Source organism: Rissa tridactyla, chromosome 1 (assembly GCF_028500815.1).
Source record: "Rissa tridactyla isolate bRisTri1 chromosome 1, bRisTri1.patW.cur.20221130, whole genome shotgun sequence".
NCBI classification, from domain to species: Eukaryota; Metazoa; Chordata; class Aves; order Charadriiformes; family Laridae; genus Rissa; species Rissa tridactyla.
Genome location: NC_071466.1, coordinates 8707342 through 8724620, shown reverse-complemented (window position 1 = coordinate 8724620; position 17279 = coordinate 8707342). Strand labels below are relative to the sequence as shown.

General features: G+C 40.7%; 1 protein-coding gene across 14 annotated transcripts in view; it reads left to right on the top strand.

The window, feature by feature from the left end:
- C2CD3 (C2 domain containing 3 centriole elongation regulator) overlaps positions 1 to 17279 on the top strand; it is a 59544-nt gene that overhangs the window by 3241 nt on the left and 39024 nt on the right. For 12 of the 14 annotated variants that reach the window (XR_008466213.1, XR_008465273.1, XR_008465080.1 and 9 more), the window contains exons 5-18: positions 245 to 462; positions 1337 to 1469; positions 2650 to 2778; positions 4027 to 4171; positions 4568 to 4728; positions 6055 to 6273; positions 6742 to 6854; positions 8730 to 8848; positions 9842 to 9964; positions 12123 to 12590; positions 13496 to 13647; positions 14812 to 15055; positions 15625 to 15808; positions 17088 to 17268. Coding sequence is in view for 8 of the 14 variants with exons in the window: in XM_054200654.1 (XP_054056629.1) it covers positions 245 to 462; positions 1337 to 1469; positions 2650 to 2778; positions 4027 to 4171; positions 4568 to 4728; positions 6055 to 6273; positions 6742 to 6854; positions 8730 to 8848; positions 9842 to 9964; positions 12123 to 12590; positions 13496 to 13647; positions 14812 to 15055; positions 15625 to 15808; positions 17088 to 17268 (2589 nt within the window). In the remaining 6 variants the exon portion in view is untranslated. The remainder of the gene's footprint in view (positions 1 to 244; positions 463 to 1336; positions 1470 to 2649; positions 2779 to 4026; positions 4172 to 4567; positions 4729 to 6054; positions 6274 to 6741; positions 6855 to 8729; positions 8849 to 9841; positions 9965 to 12122; positions 12591 to 13495; positions 13648 to 14811; positions 15056 to 15624; positions 15809 to 17087; positions 17269 to 17279) is intronic. The other 2 variants (XR_008465206.1, XR_008465141.1) reach the window with 2 other exon arrangements.

Below are 17279 nucleotides of genomic sequence, written 5' to 3'. Positions count from 1 at the left end.
GACTTAGTTCAAGCCATGCTAATTGCCACAAGAGGTGCCACAAGTCTTTTATGTACAGCTTGAGTTGGTCTCTCTGATGGTGTTAGTGGAAGATGAGGAGTCATTAAAATAACAAGTCATGTTTCTTTTTTTGTGCAAGTACTGAAGGGGAGCAGCTGCAGTGCTAGGGAGAATTTGGAGAGATTTGAATCCCTTTACCGATCCACTATAGTTGTTACTGAAATAATGTTTCATTTGTCAATAGAGGAAAGGACCGTTTGCTCTTTCAAGAGAACTCTGAAAACATAAAGGAGGCTTTTGCTGTGTCTCATCACCATCAGATTTTGCCAGATGAACATTTGAAAGTGAATCCTTCAGAACAGCAAGTGTTGTTTCCCACCAGCACCGAGCCTGAAGCACCTGCTAGAACAAACACGCGGGTGCTCTCTTTGCATAACCCAGCTACAAAAGACCTGCTTTCAGGTTTGTATACAATTGGCATCATTTTTCAGATTTCATGATAAATAGTTCTTGATAATATTTCAGGTGCCTATCTAGAGATAAAGACTTAAGGAAAAGTGATACTTTGCGTGCTCTCACTATATTATTTCAAACAGAAAATGATGATAAAAAGGTCTTAAAAAATACCGATTTAGTCTTGTTGGAAGGCGGCTGAAAGATCCAGGTCAGGTAAAATATGCTGCCCTAGCAGTGTGCCTGAGTTCCGATCTGCCAGGGTAAAACAAAACGAAGTTCAGCTTCACAGACTATTTAATGATTGACATGTCTCTGAGCTAGCCAGCAAAGGTGCCACTCGTGTTTGAATAGGTCTTGGTAGGTTTTCTATGCCATTGGCATTTTCAGATGGAAAATGATTTCTTTTTCATAACCTGCCAGTTAGCATCCCTTTTAGACCACCTGGACTGGATTCAAATGAGCATCAAAGTAGGGCATATTTCCATATGTGTTGTCTTTTCAGTTATTTTTTTATATTTACAAAGAACACCTAAAATTAGACTGCCGTTGAGAGACCCTAAGGTGACAAGCTACTCTTCCATAAATTAATCTCGCCGCTGTATCTTAATAATGCCCCTCTAACGCCTGACTCTGTCTGTGCAGATGAATTATTTGTACGGCCCTGAGTGGGAGACTGACAGAGGATTACTCTTGCTCACTCCGAGCTATGCTGGCTGTTTTATGGTGTATAGCGCGCACCTAATCTCCAGTATGTCAGGATCTCTTTGTAACAGCAGAAAAGAGAAGGTTCTTGGCTGTAGCTGGCACATTTATTGTGTTTACAGACGGCTTTTAAATTGCAGTTGAATGCTGAGATTTAATCCTTCTGCTTATTTCTCAGCTCTTTTGGATCAAGGCAATAAACTCCGTGATGCCATGGTTGTTTCCGCAATGAAGTCTAGCCCGGACATGGAGATTGAACTGAATGAAGTGCCTCCTTTTATAGAGAGAGACGATTTCAAAGCAACAGCAAAGTGAGCTTGGAAAAGGGGGAAGTGGGATTAAGTTCCAAACCAGAAGCTTTGAGGCTTTCTCAGGAAAAGTTAAATACTGAGATTCATGTGATGTATTTTGGGATTCTCATTCAAATGGGAAATTAATTTCTGCTTGTGAATAAAAGCCTACATTTTGTGAATTGATTTTAATCATCATGTAGTAAGCCTTAATTTAAGTCATTGATTTTAATTTTGTTTTGCAGTATATTTGTATTTAGTGCAGAGTTATTTGATAAGGAAATACTAAATATTGATAAGGAATAAGAGTAATGTAAAGAACATAGCAAATTAAATGGTACTTCATCACAGAGAACAGGTTTTCTAAGAAATATGAGTAATTAGTGACATAAATTGAGTACTTTTGCATGTTCTAGTTTGCATCTGTTGGTGCCAAAATACCCATGAAAATTTGCGTCTGTAACTGTGTTCTCAGAATTAGTAGCCGTTTTCTTCTTCTATATGATCTCTCCTAGCAGACTGAAAAGAAAAAAGTGTTTGTGCCTTTTCAACTTCTGACTTCACCTTTGTTTAGTAGTAGGCTTAGAAAATGTTCCCAATTCAGTGAAATGGCAATTTAGAAGTGTTAAGACAAATGCATGTTCTTTACAGGAGAAACTCCCAATTCCTTATTTTTAGAAAAATATGAATATTGCCTTTTGTTCCACTGTAAACCAGAAAATAATGTCATTGTTGACAGTCAATGTTGCTGTTGCAAACACAATTTAAATTATCTGCTGAAACTATTCCAATTTGTTTAAAAGTAGATGATTTTGGACTTTCCAGGAAAAACTGATAGAACATCATTTATAAACATCAAGCTTGTCTTTCTCAGGCCCTCTGTGTTCTTGTTTGCAGCAGCTGTGCTTAAACTGCAAGATTAGGCCAACCTTTATGGTCGGACTCAATGATCTTAAAGGTCTTTTCCAACCTAAATGTTTCTGTGATTCTGTGGCACATCGCAAAGTGTAAGATTTTGAATGTGGCTTGCAGCAGACTGCACGGTTGCAGGAAGTTTTTGTGTATCTAGAGATTAAGCTACAAACTGGAGAAAGCTGTACATCACCTTTGATTTTTATCCTTGATCGATTAATCTTGAACGTACCTTAATATCTTTATTTTTCCTTTTCCTGCTCTCTGTACTGCCATCGCTGTTATCCAGGAGCCCAAAAGGCTTGAATTCAAATTATGTGCCCGCTCCTGAAGATCCCCATCTCCTTCCATCTGAAGTTTCAGATCAGCAATTTGACCTAAACTCTGAAGAGAGAGCAATACATTTACTGTTGGGCAGGTGAGTGTGATGCGCTGGAGGTTACAGCAAAATTGTCCTTATTTGACCACTTTATACTGAAAAACGTCTCTTGACTCTTCAAGTTCTCCATGTTTCTGGAAGTGTAACCAGTGAATTATAGGTGCAAGTGTTGGAGGTGTTTTATACCTCAGGCTGCACTCAACTTCAATGCATCACAGCCTGGATAGTCCTTTGATATAAAAGTGATGTCGGGAAGATTGACCGCGATCTTATTTTATCAAATTGAGTTATTTAATAGTTGTTACTGTTGTGTCCTAAAATGCTAAGAACTACATAAAACAAATACAGTGTTTCGTTGAAGAACTTGCAGTCTGTAAATTAAAAATAGAACTAATAGTTAGTTTTAATCTGTCTTCAAATATCAAATTGACCTTTTTCTCTCCTTTTGTGTAGCAAGACCATAAATGGTGCTTACGTTATGTCCAAATCAGGGATATGGAATCATGGAATCATAGAATGCGTACAGCTTCTGTGTCAGATATGGTTCCGAATTTCAGTTCATATGTCTTGTGCCCTGCACTTATTTTTTCCCTGCGGTTTATCACTGGATGACACTGAAGTATTTGCAGATCATAAAATGGTTTTGAACTCACAGCACAGATAGAAAACCCTTAAACCAAACAAAACCCAACTTGCTCCAACCATGTTTTAATGATACTTGTATTTGCCTACTCAGATATAGCTTGTATTTATTTTTTATTAAAGTAAACTGCCCTTAAGTATTACTGGTATCCTAATGCATTCCAAAAGTTATAAAGTACTTATGGATAAAAAGTATAGGTAGATATTAATAGATATATTTTACGATGAAAGGCATCAAGCACTGGAATGGGTTGCCCAAAGAGGTTGTGGAATCTCCAGCTTTGGAGATACTCAGAATCCAACTAGACAGTTTTCTGATTTGCATCCTCTGCCTGTGAGCAGGGATTGGACTAGATGATCTCCAGAGATCCCTTCCAAGCTCAACTATTCCATCATTCTAGGGATATATATTCACCTGCAGTTCTTCCACAATGGGTCCAGAGATGTTATCACAAGGTAACCCATCAGGTTGGGTCACAGACACGTATCAGGTTGGGCCCAGTGCTGCGTAAGCACAGTTTGGCTGTATCTGGAGCCAATATCGCACAAATCCAGTACAGAACAGACAACATTGTTCAGAATTAATAAGAGATCGGCTGCAGAACTTACAACACTAAGTTTTGTTTCTTTCTCTTGTGTCCGCAGTGCTGATTTTTCTCCTGTGCATTTCTGGGACCGGACAGGTTCCCTTTTGGAGTCTCTCTCTCTCGGGAGTGAGGTGTATGACAGCGAACTCAATGATCCCCATTACGACCAGAGTCTGCTAGAGAGTCTTTTTTACACAGCTCCTGTAAGTGGAGAGCAAAAGGAAGGTGCTTAATATGTAGTCCCTACGGTGAAGGAAATCAGAAGCCTGCATCAAAAAACAGGCCACAGATTTCAGTATTAGTAAGGCTTAATAAACATTAAGTATCGTACAGAAACTTGTGAGAACATTGCTTAAAATTAATACCATTAAAAGAATACTATTAAGACTACAAAGTCAAGCAATGAGTTTGGAAATTGCTAGGATTGAGGCTGTCCGTGAAGAGGGTTTTTTTTAAACCTCTGAAAAATTTTGATACAATTTAATTGTTTTGAATTATGCAATCTGCTAGTTGATTTTTTTTTTTTGTCATGACCATTATTTATCTTCCTTGACAATGATAGTTAACTTCTTATTTTATGCGCATTATTTCCGTTTCAGAAATCTGATTCCAGTTTAAGTGATTTCCTCAGTGATGATGATGTTAACTCCTCCAAAAAAATAACCAAGGCAGAAGCTCTCAAGAAAGCTGATCCAGTGTATCCACAGAAGGATTCTCATGCCTTTGACCAGGATCAGAAGGTGACAGAAATTAAACCCAGGTAAATAGTTACATTACTGACCTGCTTTGCAGCATCTTGCTCATTGTGAGTTAGTATTTGAATCATAGAATCGTTTTCGTTGGAAGAGACCTTTAAGATCACCAAGTCCAAACGTAGCAAGAATCACAAGAAAGAAAGAAAGGAATTAGTAAGAATCACACTATGTTGTCGTGCTCCGTCATTATCACTCAATTCACTGAATAACCATTTTGGTGGGGAGTTTTCATAGCATCGCTGGGAATGATGGAGCACCAGCATCACCCAGGAATTGCTGTACGTTGTTAAAGCAACTATTGGGATGCAATTAGTTAAAATCCCAAGTTTGCCAAAAATGCAATAAGCCTAGTAATAACATTTTGAACTGTGAGAGCAGAAATGCTAAGGCCTGAGCGGGCCTCTCGACTGGACTCTTGCCCTGTCTCCTGAAACAACAATCACTGTGTAACCTTCGTGATCAATTAGTCCCTGTTCTGAAAAAAAGCAGACTCCAGGCCAGCTTTGTGCAGTTCTGTGGCCTTGTGTATGTAACAGATATGAAATAACTCACATCCTATTATCAGTCTTTGCACAACGTCTCTGTGTGTGTAAAATTTGCATCTGCTTTGCAGGGACAGAGTTCACATCAGCAGAGCCTGTTTCTGTGATGATTTCTGTTCCCTCCTATAGCTGTAGTAAATAAATATCTGTTCTGACCTGATCTAAATTGTATTCCCCTTTTTCCATGTCAGAACCAATAAAAATGTCCCTAAAAATGCAGTTATTAAGCTTTACTTGTACAATACCAGTTAGTGTTAAGGTTTTATGACTCTCTTTTTTCCTAATTCAGCTCCAAACAATTATTTCTGAAACTTTTCTTATTGCCATTTTTGCATTCAGATAAAATTCAACACAAAACCATTGACAAGTCAAGTCTTACAAATAAAGTGCAAGTGAGATTTTAGATTATGACAAAAATCCTGTTGCTGTTCCTCTGCAGCAGTGACTTGTCCACGTGTAGAACTGTATCTTCTCCCTTTTTTTTTAATATGTTATTAAATAAAGCTTTTCTTTTTGAAGAATTAGGCTTCATAAGCTTTTTTCAAAACTCTAACAATGTGGAACATGTGCTTTTTTTTTTTTTTCAATTCTGTACCCTAGATATTGTATATTGTAAGATTTCTGTTATGGAGACCACCAAATTTGTTGTAAAAAATACATTCAAAAAGTGCATTTTTCATGAATCATGAGCAGTTTTAAAATAATATCGCACCAAGCTACAATTTTCCCTCCATGTGGTCATGTTAAGAGGGTTCATGTAGTCCTGATTCTCAGTTTTTATCTCTCCAGCTGCTCTTCTCCTAGGCCTCTTGGTCCTCCAGAAGATGACACAGAAGAAGCAGCTCACGTCACATCCCTGAGCGCAGACAGGTTGGCATTGCTGGGGCGAATCCACCTAGCCAGAGTCATCATTGAAAGCTTGAAAATCCCTCTGGAGAGCATCCAGATTACACCAAGGAAGAAAGGTTTGATGGGGAAGCCTCCGAGGCCTGCACCAGTTAGTAAGTGGTAAGGAAGATTGTTTCTCACCAGCTTCTTACTTGTGCCTTCAGGGAAGATTTCTCTGAGGTCTGTTGTGCTGCCCAGCTCACCTAAGCTCTCCAGGCTTCTCAGGTGTTCTTATTTCTCTGCTCCTCGCAGGAAATTGTATACCATAGACTTCTGAAAGTTAGAGATGAGAATAATTTATCCTGATGTGAGCTCGCTTCAGGCTGTGCTTTTTTTCTGGGATTTTTGGGGAAGTGCAAATGTGCTTTGTGCGTGGCAGTACACTGAAAACAAGAGGGTTGTTTTTTTTGAGAGTCTGACATACATATAATCTATTGAAGGAATTAATAACATAGCTTGTTCAATTACTCTAAAAAAAATAGAGTACCAATAAATTGTGAAGATGAAACTTGCCTGCTCTGTTGAGTTTCATTACGTCCATTAGATTTCTGATGGATCGCGATCATCCATTCGCTTTTTCATTCGTAGCACCTTCTTTGTTGAGTACCACTTTCCTGTGGGAGCCTCCAAGGATGAAAAAGGACAGGTCTCCATAACAGCAGAAGTAATTCGAATAGCCTCAAGCAAAATCACAGATGCTGGTAAGAACATTATTTTCCCCCCTTGTATTTGTTTTTGTTGACTCCTTCATCTCTTAGAAATTATTTAGTAGCATTTCCTATGTATTTCCTTTGCTGCCTGAAAAATACGGTATGATTAGTGGCACCTCTGCCAACAGAGTTGCTGCGCTGCAGTAGTGGAATGGTCCTCTCGGGGAGGAGGAAACCAAGTGATTTTTTTTTTATTCTTTTTTTTTGGCTTCCAAGAAGTATTCCTATTGGGATTTTCAATTTTCTTTTCCTAGGGACGTAACAACAGGTCAGTAAACCCCTATCTTCATTTCAACATAAAACACATATCCTTTCTGCAAAAGTATGAGGATGATAAAGTACTTTTAGAAATATCGGAGATACTTACATCTCAAATAAATAATTTTTCCAGGTGCTCAAGTATGTCACATAGCATCCGCAAGACTCAGAGAGTCTGCTGGATCCAAGAGATCTTGAGTCCTGTGCTCAAATCAGTAGATGTTAATCTTTTTACTGAGAATCACCAGCGTTTGTATCCTTGAGAACAATTTATGTTGTATGTCTCTCCTCAGTGCGCAGAGAATGCTGTACTAGCGAGATCCTCTCTGCCCAGTCTTCCCAGAAACTGGAATTAAAACTTTCAAATGCCTCCCCCATATGGTCTTTCATTGGCCTTGCACTTGAGAGATCTGGGGGTAATTCTGAGTTCTCTTGTATATTCTCCGTTCGTGTCCAGACAAAACATCTAATTCTTCTGAACCTGGGCTTTTAGTAGTGCAAAAATACTACAGCCTCCTGCACTTTGTCTTGTGTAGTTACATCCCAGCTCTTTGGAACCTAGAAGAATAGACAGGGCTAAAAATAATTTGAAGAAGCCGTCAAGTCAATCCGCTGTACCGTTATCTTTCCTGAGAGCTGTTTATGCTCAACGGGAAAAATTCCATAGCCATCCCAGGCAAGCTGTAGGAGTGCTGCACCTCCTGTTAGAAAAGTTTCCTTACGTCTAACCTGAGTTTTTCTCATCAAAAGAATACTTTATCCATTGTGAACATGCAAAGCATACTATTTCAATGCTGTTGTACTCCTTATTCTTCTCTTTTCTAGACTAAACGCCAATTCATTCAGCCTTTTCTTGCAGATGCTACTTTTCTCCTGGACCTGCCATTATTCTTGCAGCCCAGCTTTGACTCTCGCAAGATAATGTCTTGAAATACATTGTTCTAAATGAGGCAGAGTTCTCCCACTGAGGAAGGGAAAGTCTTACTGCGCGCTAAGATGACAGAGTCTTGGTATCAACTGCAGCCTTTAGATGCTGCTATAATATTAATTCTGCCGTGCTGCCCTCCTGGTCTCAGAACTTTTTTCGGTCTATTTTCTGGTCGGATTATTTTTTGGTCTCAGAAAATGAAGAAGGGTTTACTTTGGGCTTGATGTTAATAAGTAATGCAGAATTAAATGATTGTGTGTGGAACAGAGCAGTCTCCATGAGAAAGGTTATTTATATTCAGTTAATTTTGAATAATTGTTGCTCCTGTGAGCAACAACAACAAAAAAGAAGTACATTAGCTGCAGAGTTGTGATATAAATTAATAGGTTGAAAGCTCGAGAGATTCTCATTGAGGGTTCCAGTGACAGCCCTTTCCCCTTCAGCTCCCAGCCCTGCTTGGTCTCTCATTCTGGCAGATGTGCAAGCGCGCTCTGTGTGTTTGTCCATCCTTCTCAGAAGTGCCCTCGTATCGCTTTCCCCTCGTACCTTCTGAGCTCCGTGTGTCTCTACTCACCCGGCGTGTTCTCTGCAGAGACTGAAGGTTTCTCTGCTCCAGATCAAGCTCAAAAGGTTGGCTCTGAACCTACTTAAGAGCTCACAAGTCTCTGTCTTCCTTGCAGTGGTGAAATTTCAGCAGCGGTTTGTGTTCCCTGTCCATTTTGGTGGAACGATGATAGAGCACTGGTGGAGCTCTGACCTTACTTTTAAAATCTACATGAGAAAAAGCACCCAGAAAAAGGTACTTATTGAAGGTCGTTTGTACTTTGTGCATTGAAAAACAAAGAAATTCTTTGCGTTTCTATTTCCTCCAAATCCTTACGCAGACAGCAGTGGCTTCTCTAAGTCTCTGCAATGCTTCGTTGCAGTTGCTGCCATCTTAGCCATCAGAGGCAAAAGAAAGTAACATGGTTTGACTGAGCCACTTCTTAATTGACCATGGCCACATATTATGAAGGGAAATGACATTAGGTACAGATAGCATAAGTTAAACTAATTGCTGTTCAATCTTGTTACCCAACTAAATGATTTTCCGAGTTCAAGACTGACAGGTGAAAAAAAAAATTGCCCTTCCCTCATCTTTAAAACTGATCTCTTGCTGTTTAAACACATTGGATCAACTACAAGCATTAGTCTTCAAGGAGAACACAGCTCGTTTAGCGATATAAAATGAGTTAATGTGGATGCAGTTGATATCATTACTCTGTCCCACAGTAAGGGGAATAACATGATGCGTGAGAAACTGGTGTAACTTATGCATTTGGGGGGAAAAAAATAAAGTATCTTTTCGCTAAAAATATTTGCATAATCATCTGCATGTGACGAAGACAGCGAGAGGTGTTAACTCAGCTTCTGTTTTGCTTTAATCAACGCCAAGGATATCTGCCCATCTGTTCTAATAGGAGCTTTCCTTTTAATGGGTGAATGAATTGCAGCTTTAAATACGGCAGTTTTGCTCAGTTAGTAGGATTTGGGATGTTCATTTTTGCGTTAACCTGGAACTGTTTGCTGTAGGTACTGGGAGGATTTTCCTTGTTGTTGTCCTAGTGATACTTGAAATTGGAACAAAGGGAAACTTTCCTTCAAATCCTTATTGGTAAAAATAGTGGCGTAGGACTGGGGAGGGCATAGGAGGGACGACAGCTTCCCATAAGGCTTCCGTTTTACAGTATGCCCTTAGTTCTTTAAACCTGACTGAAATCTTGCAAAAAGGATTTTTTTTTACTGCCCTCAGCCAGTGGCCGTTGGCTCAGCAGCCCTTCAGCTGTGCAAGGTTATTCAGTCGGAGTTGCTCGCTGTCAGCTGTGAAATACCGGTGGAAAAAGAGGAAGGTCAGACACAAGTTGGCCCACTAAAGGTATGTGTTTTACCACGTAGAGTTTGAGTTAAACGACCTGTTGCTACCAGTTTTGGCTGGATGTTCTCTCTTTTTTCTTTTCTTTTTTTTTTTTTTCTTTTTTCCTCCTCTTTCTTTTCTCCCTTTGCTTTAGTTTGCTAGCTCTCAGATATGAAGGTTTGTAAGACCAATACAAGATGACATGAACCTTTTTTTTCCTTAGGGTTTTAGAGAAATATTTTGAACCTCCTCCAAGTCTAAGGATGTTGCTGTGTGATGTTCCCCTGGCTGCAGGGTAAAACGAGGGTCAATAAGCCAAAGCTTGGATACAGAAACCTCTCTACAGGCAGATTTTGATTCAGGGCTCAGAGCTTTGGCTTCTGCTCCACACGTGACATGAGCAGAGGTCTCTCCTGACGCAGAGGCCTGATGCTCCCCGTCATTGGTACCACCATTGTGATCTTTTGCTGGTACCACCATTGTCATTTCAGGAGTTAACTTCGCCACAGTTTCTACCAGCATGCTCAACTGCTCTTTGAGAAGGATTAACAGTCCTGACAGCACAGTTGAGAGATTTGCCAGTTCTGAGGAAAGACAGCTCTCTAGATCAGCACGTGAAGGGTTAAAAGAGTATTTGGGAGTTTTACATTCAGAGCTCCTAAATTATTCCCAGAGAATGTGAGCGTGGATTGCTTCTGTCCCTTTGTAGTTCATGGCATGAGCGATGTTCTCTGTCACGGGGGCTGTGAAACATCTTCCAGAGAAGCCATTCAGCAGAGCTTCCAGTAGAGGAGCTGCAGAAGGGTGAAACAAAACGTAGAGGTTAGGTGTGAGAGGAGTTAATTGAAGGTAGGAGAGGAGAAATGGTGTGTGGGGCAGGAGAGAATGGAGCAGAACAGGGGGTGAGAGGAGAAAAGTGGAAGGAGGCATCGTGGGGACTTAATGAACTGCAGTTCAATGGAAGAACTTGTGGAAGGGGAAGCTAATACTTAAAGAAAAGTGGTTTTGGTTGCCCTGTCTCTTAGGTTTTGCGTGCTCGGTGTAATACCTGTCTGTCCAGCCCTTCTGGGCAGGTCATGGAGGATAAGGGATGTCAGCGATTGAGCCCACTTCACATTTCTTGGGTTCTTTTTGGCAGATGGCCTTGAACTCCTCATCTTTGGACGTGTTCTTTATACCTTTTAGGAGTAGATACCGCTTATGATCTTTTGCTGCAATATCTTGTCTCCTCCCTCCTAAGTCATAGGCAAAATTCTTGAGTCTGATTATTTTGTTTTTCTTATTTGGGCATTTTATGACTCCAATCCTTTTCTTTATCCTGTTACCTTATCTTCTGGGCTTCAGTTTGTTTCTCCCCTTCTTGCTGTCCTGTCCTGTGAATGAATCCAGCAGATCTATGATGCTCTGTAGCAATTAACACTTGCAAATTAACACTTGCAATTCCTTTAACCCTTGTTCTGGTGTTTCTTTCATTGCTTTCACACACACATTTTCATTCATACCAGTCTAACTATTTCTCTTGCAAATCTTGACAATGTGAAGAGGCAATTCAGGTGGAGGACAGAGTGTTAAAAACAAAACAGAAGCCAAAACCCCCCAACCTCAGAAAGACAAAAAAGGAAAATAAAAGCCAACACCTCCTAACCTTCAGAAAGAAGACAAATGCGGTGGGATATGTTGACCATTGGAGAGAAAAAGAAGGAGCCCACAGAAGGGAGAGGTGTTAGGGACAGCTAAAATCAGCAGGGGATGTAAAAGTGAAAGGGCGTTTAGAGACAAACACTTATTTTTCATCATTTTTTTTTCAAGCAGCAAGTGCTGCAGCAAAGTGAAGCAAATGACAGTTGTGATACTTCGTCACAGCAATTTTAACCTTGGCGAAGCAGGTGTTCCTTTTTCAGTCAACTTTGTCATCAGTTTTAATTTTTTCCTTTGTTCAGCTGCAATTGTGTGGTTTTATACTTGAGTTACCGCTTTATTTGATAAAACAGCGTGTTATTTATTTTGCAGTGACAGTTGTTGCTTGTAACCACGGTGTGTCTAAAGGTAAACCTTCTGGGTGATGATCTAACAGTTCTTGAACAAACGTGCAGTGCGTTTTCCTGAGTTTATGTTGCCATCTCTTGTCTTTTTATGGGGCACGTCTTCTGATCTGCCTGCTTTTCCTTGCACAATGCAGGTATCTGTAGAGCTCGCAGCCGACAACAAAGACTTCACCCGCACCGCTGCCCGGTCAGCAACGGCTGGGCAAAGAGTCCCAGCCCATGCCGTAAGAAGTCCCCGGCTGGAATTCCAGGAGCCCAACAAGAAGAGTGTAAATGCAGAAAGTTCTCGCTGCTCGAAACTTAACGACTGTGAGGACTCGCAGAAGACGGGAGCAGCCAGAATAAACGTCGTGCAGCCACCACAGGCCGTACTGACCTCTGTAGCTCGTAACCTGATGACACAAATAACTGCATCAGAAGAGGATGGATTATTACTGCACGTGCTCTTGATGGTGCCAGAAGGAAAGGATTTTGTTGCTGAAAACTGTGGGCTCCACAGCTCTTGTAATGTGTATTTAAACTGCAAACTGCTCAACACTGAGGAGGCAACAAGATCTGCTGTCGTGTGGGGCACAACGCAACCCGCCTTTAATTTTTCTCAGGCAAGTCACAGGTTTTCAGCTTAACACTGATTGAAACGTGCTATTCCACACTGACAAACGTATTTCAAAGATAAGTTACTTTTATATATGTAGGAACTTCTCTGCTCGGCTCTGTCGAGTATATTGAAAGGATTTTCAGTATTGTTTTGGCTGCATTGCACAGTTTGAAATGCAGTTCCTTGGATAATAAATGAGACTTTTGAAGTACAAAAGAAAAATAGTCAGAAAAGTTTAGGTTAAAGCTGAAAAAAAGTTGACTTCTCCTTTCTTCCGTTGATGACATCCTAATATGCAGATGTAGAATTTTTTTTGTGCCATTGCTCGATGTTCTTTTTCTTCTCAATGGATATATCGGCACAGGAGTGTGAGTTTCTGTCCTAATATGGGCCAGAGCTTTCCCCTGGCAAACAGCAGCGTTTCAGACATTTAATAATGTTATGAGTTTGTAATTTTTTTCTGGACGTTTTGCTTTGGAAATGTCAGGATGCCCAAATGCATTTTTTTTTTTACTTTTAACAATACCTAGTGATCTGTTAGACTCCTTAGTCTTCAGCTGAAAGAGTGAAATGTAAAAACATAGAAAAAGACATCCGAAACAGTTGTCTGAAGTGATTTATCTGTTGTTTACTAAACAGGCATTTAAAGATAAAAGCAATGTTTTTTAAGATAGCATATGATCATATTTTAAAATTTCTCTAAATTGCATTTATTTTCCTAGCTAGCTCTTTTCCAAACCTACCAGTTTTCTGAAACTTGTTAGGCAAGTGCGCATTTAATTTTTAATTTCCGTATCTAAAGAACGCAATTCTGTAGATTGGAATAATGTAGCATTACCAGAACGCTCTGTACTTAGTGAATAGCTTCCAGTGTATTCCATGTACAAATTCTGCATTAAACTCTTCCAGGTGATGCCTTTTTCATTGACTTCCAAACACTTGGAGCGGCTAAAGAACAACGTCATGATTATCGAAGCATGGAACAAGATGGGAAGCCCCGGCTGTGACAGACTGCTAGGATTAGCGAAACTTCCTCTGCATCAGTTTTACATCTCATTCAAGTAAACATCCTCGTTGCATTTTTTTCTTGGGCTGGGATATATCCTAACTGATGGGGAAGAAGGGAAGGGTGGTGTCTGGGGTTTGCGTGGGAGAATTCTTAATTGTACGTTATAGCAAAAGGCATTTTTGTCCTGCCAGGTTTCCTCTGTCACTTTCCTACACTGAGCAGTTCATGGGTAACTTACACTCTCCTCAGACAGAAATACAAGTGAGAAATAAAGACACTTTGCTGCATCAGGTTTGGAGCCAGTTTAACTTAATCAGAATGGCTGCACAGGAAAACGAAGTGTGGCTTTCCTTTGGTGATTTTCCAAGATTGTGACGGATTGAGTGATTTTGTTCCTGATTATGCTCTGCAGAGATCCCGCTGCTAGGGATAACGCTTGTGGTATCAAAAAGGTCTCTAAATACTTCCTGGTTTAATTGTCGTTTTATCCTTTTGGTCTCTCCAGAGCTCTTTGTTCTTTCTGGTTCAATGTTTTGGCTTTTTGTTCAGTCGAGAAATATACCTGCTAAAACCAATTTAAATTAATGGAAATACTGGATAGAAGAGATTCTTTTTAATGCGAAGGATTAATTCCTTGTATATTGGTCAAGGTAGTGATAGGTGGAAATCAGATGGCACTGGAACTGACTGGCCACTACTTTGTTAATTATTAGTGTGTCATTTGTATAATTGTTTCAGTAATCTACTGTAGTTTACTTGTATATATCTTCAGTGTACTGTTAGAGGTTTTTACATCTCTCCTGCAGACTGTCCCTGTTCCTTCTTTTCTTCCTGCCCAAGTCCATCCCCAAAGGCAAATAACTGCCTCATAAAAATATAATATGGCTACAGTATATTAATGGGAGTCTTGTTCCAGTTCATCAACTCGCTCACGGATCTCTAGGCTGGCTTATAGCTAAGGCTGTGCTCATTTTTGGAAAGCTGTACTTTGTCATTGCTGAAAATAGCCTTTTCCATTCTGCAGCTGATGGACCTGTCCTTTGTGAAGATTAGTGTAATTGAGCCAAATTTTGGAGGAATGGAGATAAATTGGTTTCTGACTGCATTGGAAGTCCCATCTAAAATGAGCTTTGTGTGATCGTGTTCGTATTCAGGTGGCTCATTCTCATGCTGGGGCTTTTTTTGTTTGTTTTTCTTTTGTTTTAATCTATTCTAGAGATCCGAAGATTTCCCACCTGCTCCTTCAAGCTCAGTACCCCGTGGTTGCTGTGGACAGCTATATGCCTGTGGTAGATGTTTTCACTGGCAGTAGAAGTGGAAACCTGAGGGTCATTCTGGCAATGGGGTCAGCTGAGCAAATAGTGGCACTGCAAAGGCTAAAACATGATGAAGGAATGGCACCTCCCGTCACACAGCGCCCTTCCCACTCTCTGGACCCTCCTCCTGCGGAGCACGCAACGGTATCATTCAGTAAATTCCCATTCTTCTTGTTAGGGACATGTGAAAGGGATTTCACCCGTGGGTTCACTAACAGATGAGCGATCCACAATCTCTTTTGACGCTGTAGCTAATTTTGTTATAAATGATCACTTTCTTTGCACAATTATATTGTTTGTGCTTTTTTCTTACTCGCTTTTCCTCACCAGTCTTGACATTATTGCCTTTTTTACTGCCCTGCATATCCACTGCTTCAATCTACGTGACAAGTGCAGTTAAAGAAAAAGAAATCTAGAAAATCATAACTCTCACAGCTTTATTCTTTACCATACAGGTTTTGCCATTACCTTTGAGTTGGATATGTAGGAACTTTCATGCTTTTTCTGTGCTGTGTTTTTTTGGCTTTTGCAGAAAAAAAAGAAAAAAGCGCTATCAGGCTTTTGATGTTTCTGTGAACTTCAGGGGCAAAATAGCAGATAGTGATTCTGAACCCTCCTGTCTCAGGCGTCTTAGAATCTCGTGTTCCCGGCCCTCTTGTATGCTGTTTCCTAAAGATACGTCCTTTCCATGTGGATTTCCTTTGGTTTATTAGCAGTTAGACCAAGAAGGGGAAGACCTGATGGAGCACGTGTTTGAGATCCATGTGGAGAGTGTGAAAGGACTCACTCCCTTACAGTCCACCGTCTGGGGAGAGGCTGACTGCTACGTGCAGTACTATTTCCCAGTTCAAGAGGCTGGTTGTGGTGCGCTGCAAGGAACCGAATTGCATGGGGAAGGTAAGTTTCATTGATGATACATCCTTATTTAGAGCATAGCTTTAGTTAAATATTATTTAGTAATGTTCTCGCTCCTTAAGTAAGAGGGTTTGTATTTCTCTGAGCTTCCATAATGCATCCAGAGCTTGCTTTACGCAGATCCACGTAAAACTGTACTTGGGCTGCGTCAGTAAATTAAAAGCCTGCTTCGACTGAGGCAGATGACAAAGTTCCCAGAAAAAAAAGACACCTAGTTCTGAAACTCTTCACATGGTCCTTCCTTTTTGTTAAAAATCCTAGAGCGCTTCGCCAACTGATCCTGCAAAGATGCAAGAACAGGTTCACAGGGAATACTAAGATTGTATACAGTTAAATTCAATGAAGGCTTTATATACACAAGCCTTTCAAGATGCTCATTTTCATGCATACACCAAGAGAAGGCTTGCCTGTTTTAGATCATTAGGATTATCAAGCAGTATTTACAGAATCACAGAATGGTAGGGGTTGGAAGGGACCTCTGGAGATCACCCAGTCCAACCCCCTGCCAGAGCAGGGTCACCCACAGCAGGTGGCACAGGAACGCGTCCAGGTGGGTTTGGAATGTCTCCAGAGACAGAGACTCCCCCACCTCTCTGGGCAGCCTGTGCCAGGGCTCTGCCACCCTCACAGGAAAGAAGTTCCTCCTCATGTTGGGATGGAACTTCCTATGCTCAAGTTTGTGCCTGTTACCTCTTGTCCTGTCACTGGGCACCACTGAGAAGAGCCTGGCCCCATCCTCCTGACACCCCCCCTTCTAAGCGTTGATAAGATCCCCCCTCAGTCGTCTTTTTTCCAGACTGGAGAGACCCAAATCCCTCAGCCTTTCTTCATCAGAGAGGTGTTCCAGTCTTCTCATCATCTTGGTAGCCCTTTGCTGTCCCCTCTCCAGCAGTTCCCTGTCCTTCTTGGACCGGGGAGCCCAATAATTGCAATTGTAGAAAAGGACTTAGTATTGATCTTGAATGGTTGGAATCACTAACATCTGTTTCCTCTGAAAAATACCAGTCAGTAACATTGTTCCATAGCAACTCCTGTGGACTATGTCAGCTTCCAGACACATCCAACAGTAGTTTTCAGCCTGTAGTAGTAGTCTCATGGGAATGCATGAATTGCTTGTGAAAGATTTGGGAAGTGAAACTCAGAAGAGCAAACCTTTTGACAGAAGACTTATTGTCCACAGGAACTTCTGAAGGATCACAAATAAAAAAAGGTTGAAACGCCTAAATGCAAACATTTTTAATCAACTCTGCTTGACTTGTAGGCATCAAATTAAAGCCGTTTCGCACAGCAACCACTTTGTGCGTCCCTGATCCCGTCTTTAATGATGAACATCATCATTCTTTGTTGGTTCCTGCTGATGTCCCAGTCCAGAGGCTCTTGGTCGGTGCATTTATGGCACCAGGAGCAGCTGGAGGAGGAATCCAGTTTGAAGTCTGGTGCAGGTACAGAATAA